At 40.7% G+C, this 8,306-nt stretch overlaps 1 protein-coding gene across 1 annotated transcript; it reads left to right on the top strand.

The window, feature by feature from the left end:
- The first annotated feature begins 968 nt into the window (after window positions 1-968).
- Window positions 969-2,085, top strand: LOC130910004 (uncharacterized). Its single transcript, XM_057827008.1, has one exon. It carries the CDS (start codon window positions 1,207-1,209, stop codon window positions 2,083-2,085), a length of 879 nt encoding a protein of 292 aa, XP_057682991.1. The 5' UTR covers window positions 969-1,206.
- The last annotated feature ends 6,221 nt before the right edge of the window (window positions 2,086-8,306 follow it).

Here is an 8,306-nt window from a genome sequence, read left to right as displayed (position 1 = left end):
ATTTCTCGGCCATATCGCATAGATCTCACTGTGAAAAGGCTTAAATGGCTTTTTTGACCTAAGTTTGAGGATCGCGCTCAAATCAAATGTCCTAGAACTAAATTTCCAAATGTAACTACTAGATTGTGATAAAATACACTATTGGGTGAAGTTTGGTTTACTTCTGCGCAGCGGTTTGGGAGTGAACATCAAAATTACATTTCTCGGCCATATCGCATAGATCTCACTGTGAAAAGGCTTAAATGGCTTTTTTGACCTAAGTTTGAGGATTGCGCTCAAATCAAATGTCCTAGAACCAAATTTCCACATGTAACTACTAGATTGTGATACAATACACTAATGGGTGAAGTTTGGTTGACTTCTGCGCAGCGGTTTGGGAGTGAACATCAAAATTACATTTCTCGGCCATATCGCATAGATCTCACTGTGAAAAGGCTTAAATGACTTTTTTTAATTAAGTTTGAAGATTGCGCTCAAACCAAATGTCCTAAAACTAAATTTTCAAATGTAACTACTAGATTGTGATAAAATACACTATTGGGTGAAGTTTGGTTGACTTCTGCGCAGCGGTTTGGGAGTTAACATCAAAATTACATTTCTCGGCCATATCGCATAGATCTCACTGTGAAAAGAATTAAATGACTTTTTTTAATTAAGTTTGAGAATTGCGCTCAAATCAAATGTCCTAGAACCAAATTTCCACATGTAACTACTAGATTGTGATACAATACACTATTGGGTGAAGTTTGGTTGACTTCTGCGCAGCGGTTTGGGAGTGAACATCAAAATTACATTTCTCGGCCATATCGCATAGATCTCACTGTGAAAAGGCTTAAATGACTTTTTTTTAATTAAGTTTGAAGATTGCGCTCAAACCAAATGTCCTAAAACTAAATTTCCAAATGTAACTACTAGATTGTGATAAAATACACTATTGGGTGAAGTTTGGTTGACTTCTTTGTTGTTTCCTGTGACGTCACATCCGGTGAGTGTATCGTTTGTTTGTTAGCGCTGCTACTAGTCGCTAATCTCCTAGTGCTCCTCAATTTGTTTTATCCAACGGACACATCGGAGAATCGATCCTAGGCTAGTTCGGCTCTCCTAGTGCTCCTTATTTTGTTTTATCCCACGATCGGACAGATCGTGGATTAAAACTACTCTCCTCTCCTCTTTAGCTCTATCTTGCTAGCCTAGCTTATCCGAGCTATGGCTAGCCCTCTGCCTTCGTCCTCCCGTCTTTTCTGCTCAGTGTGCTGTATGTATAGCGAGCACCCTGGCTCCTTCGTCGAGGACAGTAGTAGCTGTAGGAAGTGTAGCTTAGTCTCAGGGTTGGAGACCAGGGTTTCTGAGCTAGAAGCACGGCTCTGCACTCTAGAGACGAAAGCTAGTCCTAGCTATAGCCAGGTAGTGGCAGGTCGTGCTTGCAGTAGTAGGATTGCTAGCGCAGTTAGCCCCCCAGCGAGCCCCGTGCAGCCGGGGGAAATTAAGGAGGGATTTGTGACTGTACGGGGGAAGCGCAGTGGTAAACGCACAACCTTAGTGCACCAGCAGCTTCACGTCAGCAATAGGTTTGCCCCCCTCAGCGACACACCGGCTGAACCAGACACTCTCGTAATTGGAAGCTCCATAGTTAGAGACGTGAAGCACCCGGCGGTGTCTGTCAGGTGTTACCCAGGGGCCAGAGTCGGTGACATCGAAGGAAACCTCAGACTCTTAAAGCAGAGTAGGAAGAGGTTCCGCCGTATCGTGATTCACGCAGGCGGTAACGACGCCCGGCGGAGACAGTCTGAGGTGCTTAAATTAAACGTAGCCTCGGTGTGTGAACTTGCTAAGTCGATGGCGGACACCGTAGTTTTCTCTGGTCCTCTGCCTAATTTGGTCAATGATGAGATGTACTCTAGATTCTCATCATTTAACCGCTGGTTGTCTAGATGGTGCCCAGAAAACGATATAGTCTTTGTTGATAACTGGCACGCGTTTTGGGGCAAGCCCGGGCTCATGCGCCGAGACGGCATTCATCCGACTTGGGACGGTGCTGCTCTCTTAACTCGAAATTTGGCCGCCAAACTAAGTCTCCCAAAGTGACACTTGAGAGTGGGGGCCCGGGCGCAGTGTTGTAGTGTAAAACATAACACTGTTAGTAGTGACCACTCGCCTCTTTCCGAGCTGTCACAAATCCAAAATTCAGGACAGAAGATAGAGACTGTGTCCGTGCCTCGTATAGTGAACAGGGGAAAACCGAGTACTATAGGAACGAGACCAAAGAATTTAATACATATAGCCCCTGATAGCAGTGAAAATAAATTAGCTCTTAATAAATATATAAGATGCGGATTATTAAACATCAGGTCAATCTCGCCCAAATCTCTGTTAGTTAATGACTTAATTGGGGATTACAATATTCATATTTTGGCCCTGACTGAAACTTGGCTTCAGCAGGATGACTTTGTTAGACTTAATGAATCCACACCCCCAAGTCACGTGAATTTTCACACAGCTAGAAGCACGGGCCGTGGAGGGGGGGTGGCAGTAATATCACACTCTTGTTTAGGTATGAGCCCAAAAAGTAAAGCTAATTACATTTATAACTCCTTTGAAAGTCTAGCACTATCAATTATAGACGCTAACTGGAAGAACCAAAAACCAGTTCTGTTCATAGTGGTTTACCGTCCCCCTGGTCCCTACTCACAGTTTTTGTTAGATTTCTCTGACTTTTTATCTAGTATTTTGCTAAGCTGGGATAGAATTATAATTGTAGGGGATTTTAATATACATGTTGACGATGAAGGTGACTCCCTTGGTAAGGCCTTTAATGACCTACTAGATGGGACTGGCTTCATTCAAAATGTAAATAAACCAACCCATAGTCACAAGCACACCCTGGACTTGATTTTAACCTACGGTACTGAGATTAGTGATCTTAGTGTCCATCCCCACAACCCTGTACTGTCTGATCATTTTCTAATTACCTTTCGGTTTGTGCTTCAAGATAATCCACCACCAGTGATTAGAACTCAGATGAAAAGGACATTAGGTGATCACTCTGTTTCAGAGTATAAACAGATAATTCAGCCTATATTTGCCTCCATGTCATCTAATTATGAAGGAGTGATGTCCGGCCTTGCTGTTAATGACGAGTTTGTTGATCGTGTTCTGTTTACGTTTCGTACCACCCTAGATGTCGTCGCTCCCTCCAAATTAAAGTTTGTCAAGCCGAGACGAGCATCTCCCTGGTATAATGCTGAAACACGCTCTCTTAAACAATCGACACGTAAATTAGAAAGACTTTGGCGCCGTTCCAACACAGAGCACACCCTCTCTGCTTGGAAACACAGCTTAGTGACATATAAGCAGGCCTTGCGCACGGCTAAAACCAGATATTACTCATCCTTAATAGAGGAAAACAAAAATAATCCTAGGTTTCTGTTCAGCACTGTAGCAAGGCTGACAAACAGTCACACCTCAATAGAACCTTATATCCCAACCACCCTTAGCTGTGATGACTTCCTAAAATTTTTTAACAATAAAATCGCAACTATTAGAAATAAAATAAATGAATCACTTCCAATTATTAGGTCTGATAAAGTGCAGACAAAGAATTCGGAATCTCCTATAAACCCCTCTAAAATATTAAATAACTTTACCACTGCAGACCAAATTGATGTAACTTCAATTATAATGTCCTCCAAACCATCAACGTGCCTCCTTGACCCAATCCCAACCAAACTTTTTAAAGAGACCCTGCCTCTAACTATTGACACTATCTTAAATATAATAAATATCTCATTAGTTACTGGCTACGTGCCGCAGTCCTTTAAATATGCAGTTATTAAACCGCTCTTGAAAAAACCTACTCTTGATCCTGATATTCTGGCCAATTATAGACCTATTTCTAACTTACCATTTCTCTCCAAAGTCCTTGAAAGAGTGGTAATTAAACAGCTCTGTCAGCACCTACAGGACAATAGTTTATTTGAACAGTTCCAGTCTGGCTTTCGAGCTCATCATAGCACTGAAACCGCATTAGTTAAAGTAACTAATGACTTGTTACTTGCCGCTGACGTTGGATTAGTCTCGATCCTGGTTCTGCTGGACCTGAGCGCAGCCTTTGACACAATCGACCATAATATCTTATTGCAGAGATTAGAATGTGACATAGGCATTAGAGGAGCAGCCCTCTGCTGGTTTAAATCATATTTATCTAATAGGTACCAGTTTGTCAATGTAAACCAGCAATCATCATCGTACTCTAGAGTTAGTTATGGTGTGCCGCAAGGATCTGTCCTCGGGCCCATCTTGTTTACGCTGTATATGCTTCCTCTAGGTAACATCATCAGAAAACATAGCATTAACTTTCATTGTTACGCTGACGACACACAACTGTATTTATCAATTAAACCTGAGCAGGTCAGGCAAGTAGAAAAACTAAGCGCCTGCGTCCGAGATATAAATACCTGGATGAGCACTAACTATCTTCTACTTAACCCTGAAAAGACAGAAGTCCTTATAATAGGCTCGAAAAGTGTTAGAGACTCTTTATCTGCCCAGATAGTCGCTCTGGACAATGTAAGTGTAGCCTCCAGCGCCACAGTTAAAAACCTAGGAATTCTATTTGACCCTGACTTATCGTTTAAAGCACACATTAAACAAACCTGTAGAACGGCTTTCTTTCACCTGCGCAACATCGCCAAAATTAGAAATATTTTATCTAAAAGCGATGCAGAAAAATTAATTCACGCGTTCGTTACATCGAGATTGGATTACTGTAACTCCCTACTTGCAGCTTGTCCTAAAAGCTCTCTAAAAGGTCTTCAGCTAGTCCAAAACGCAGCAGCAAGACTTTTAACAGGAACCAATAGAAGAGAGCACATCACCCCTGTGCTCCAGGCACTTCACTGGCTTCCAGTCGAGTTTAGAATTAAATTTAAAATCCTCCTTCTTACATTTAAGACCATTAATGGGTTGGGGCCATCTTATCTCACCGATGCTCTGGTTCCATACCGCCCCAACAGAACACTCCGATCTCAGAATGCAGGTCTACTGGTAGTTCCCAGGGTTCATAAAAGTACTGTCGGAGCTAGAGCCTTTAGCCACCAAGCCCCTGTTTTATGGAATCAGCTTCCAGCTAGTATTAAAGAAGCCGAGACAGTTTGCACATTTAAGATTAGATTAAAAACGTTCCTATTCGACAAAGCTTATAGTTAGGCTAGTTGAAGTCGGAATAGACTCATAGTTTAAGTTGCACTAGAAGCTATAATGCTGGGGGGCAGTACAGCCGCTGAGTTCTATCTCCTTTTCTTACTCTACCTACCACTTGTCTTACTTTATTTCTATTTTCCAATGTTAATATCTAGTTGTCTAGTCTCTTCATCACTAGTCACCCGGTGTCCCCTTTCCCCCCTCCCCTCTGGGGAGGGGCTATTTTTCAGCTGCAGCCTCCTGACTGTCCGGACCCCTGGCTGGATAGACGTCCTCGCTGCTACCTCCGTCTCATCTGACTAGAGGGACCTCTTCTTGCTCCTTTACTCCACTGGATTTTTACGGACTATAATTTCGCTTGCTAATTTCCATTAGCCGTTCTGGGGTTCCTGTCTATCCGTCCTGGGAGTGGATCTCTCCTGACTGTGGTACTCCCCAAGGTTTCTCATTTTTCTCCCAATTGACTCTGGAGTTTTTGGAGTTTTTCCTTGCCGGCATGGAGGGTCTTAAGGATAGGGGATACCCAGGACTTGAACTGTATCTATTCATCTTTGTTGCTTCATTTCTAATTGTGTATCATATTGCCTCTGTAAAGTCCTTTGAGACCTCTGTTGTGATTGAGGGCTATACAAATAAAATTGAATTGAATTGAATTGAATTCTGCGCAGCGGTTTGGGAGTGAACATCAAAATTACATTTCTCGGCCATATCGCATAGATCTCACTGTGAAAAGGCTTAAATGACTTTTTTTAATTAAGTTTGAAGATTGCGCTCAAACCAAATGTCCTAGAACTAAATTTCCAAATGTAACTACAAGATTATGATAAAATACACTATTGGGTGAAGTTTGGTTTACTTCTGCTCAGCGGTTTGGGAGTTAACATCAAAATTACATTTCTCGGCCATATCGCATAGATCTCACTGTGAAAAGGCTTAAATGGCTTTTTTGACCTAAGTTTGAGGATTGCGCTCAAATCAAATGTCCTAGAACTAAATTTCCAAATGTAACTACTAGATTGTGATAAAATACACTATTGGGTGAAGTTTGGTTTACTTCTGCGCAGCGGTTTGGGAGTGATCATCAAAATTACATTTCTCGGCCATATCGCATAGATCTCACTGTGAAAAGGCTTAAATGGCTTTTTTTAATTAAGTTTGAGAATTGCGCTCAAATCAAATGTCCTAGAACCAAATTTCCACATGTAACTACTAGATTGTGATACAATACACTATTGGGTGAAGTTTGGTTTACTTCTGCGCAGCGGTTTGGGAGTTAACATCAAAATTACATTTCTCGGCCATATCGCATAGATCTCACTGTGAAAAGGCTTAAATGACTTTTTTAATTAAGTTTAATGATTGCGCTCAAACCAAATGTCCTAGAACGAAATTTTTAAATGTAACTACTAGAATGTGATACATTACACTATTGGGTGAAGTTTGGTTGACTTCTGCGCAGCGGTTTGGGAGTTAACATGAAATTTACATTTCTCGGCCATATCGCATAGATCTCACTGTGAAAAGGCTTAAATGGCTTTTTTGACCTAAGTTTGAGGATTGCGCTCAAATCAAATGTCCTAGAACTAAATTTCCAAATGTAACTACTAGATTGTGATAAAATACACTATTGGGTGAAGTTTGGTTTACTTCTGCGCAGCGGTTTGGGAGTGAACATCAAAATTACATTTCTCGGCCATATCGCATAGATCTCACTGTGAAAAGGCTTAAATGGCTTTTTTGACCTAAGTTTGAGGATTGCGCTCAAATCAAATGTCCTAGAACCAAATTTCCACATGTAACTACTAGATTGTGATACAATACACTAATGGGTGAAGTTTGGTTGACTTCTGCGCAGCGGTTTGGGAGTGAACATCAAAATTACATTTCTCGGCCATATCGCATAGATCTCACTGTGAAAAGGCTTAAATGACTTTTTTTAATTAAGTTTGAAGATTGCGCTCAAACCAAATGTCCTAAAACTAAATTTTCAAATGTAACTACTAGATTGTGATAAAATACACTATTGGGTGAAGTTTGGTTGACTTCTGCGCAGCGGTTTGGGAGTTAACATCAAAATTACATTTCTCGGCCATATCGCATAGATCTCACTGTGAAAAGAATTAAATGACTTTTTTTAATTAAGTTTGAGAATTGCGCTCAAATCAAATGTCCTAGAACCAAATTTCCACATGTAACTACTAGATTGTGATACAATACACTATTGGGTGAAGTTTGGTTGACTTCTGCGCAGCGGTTTGGGAGTGAACATCAAAATTACATTTCTCGGCCATATCGCATAGATCTCACTGTGAAAAGGCTTAAATGACTTTTTTTTAATTAAGTTTGAAGATTGCGCTCAAACCAAATGTCCTAAAACTAAATTTCCAAATGTAACTACTAGATTGTGATAAAATACACTATTGGGTGAAGTTTGGTTGACTTCTGCGCAGCGGTTTGGGAGTGAACATCAAAATTACATTTCTCGGCCATATCGCATAGATCTCACTGTGAAAAGGCTTAAATGACTTTTTTTAATTAAGTTTGAAGATTGCGCTCAAACCAAATGTCCTAGAACTAAATTTCCAAATGTAACTACAAGATTATGATAAAATACACTATTGGGTGAAGTTTGGTTTACTTCTGCTCAGCGGTTTGGGAGTTAACATCAAAATTACATTTCTCGGCCATATCGCATAGATCTCACTGTGAAAAGGCTTAAATGGCTTTTTTGACCTAAGTTTGAGGATTGCGCTCAAATCAAATGTCCTAGAACTAAATTTCCAAATGTAACTACTAGATTGTGATAAAATACACTATTGGGTGAAGTTTGGTTTACTTCTGCGCAGCGGTTTGGGAGTGATCATCAAAATTACATTTCTCGGCCATATCGCATAGATCTCACTGTGAAAAGGCTTAAATGGCTTTTTTTAATTAAGTTTGAGAATTGCGCTCAAATCAAATGTCCTAGAACCAAATTTCCACATGTAACTACTAGATTGTGATACAATACACTATTGGGTGAAGTTTGGTTTACTTCTGCGCAGCGGTTTGGGAGTTAACATCAAAATTACATTTCTCGGCCATATCGCATAGATCTCACTGTGAAA

The sequence above is a fragment of the Corythoichthys intestinalis genome, chromosome 21, assembly GCF_030265065.1.
Source record: "Corythoichthys intestinalis isolate RoL2023-P3 chromosome 21, ASM3026506v1, whole genome shotgun sequence".
Taxonomy (NCBI): Eukaryota; Metazoa; Chordata; class Actinopteri; order Syngnathiformes; family Syngnathidae; genus Corythoichthys; species Corythoichthys intestinalis.
This window is presented reverse-complemented; position numbering and strand designations above follow the sequence as displayed.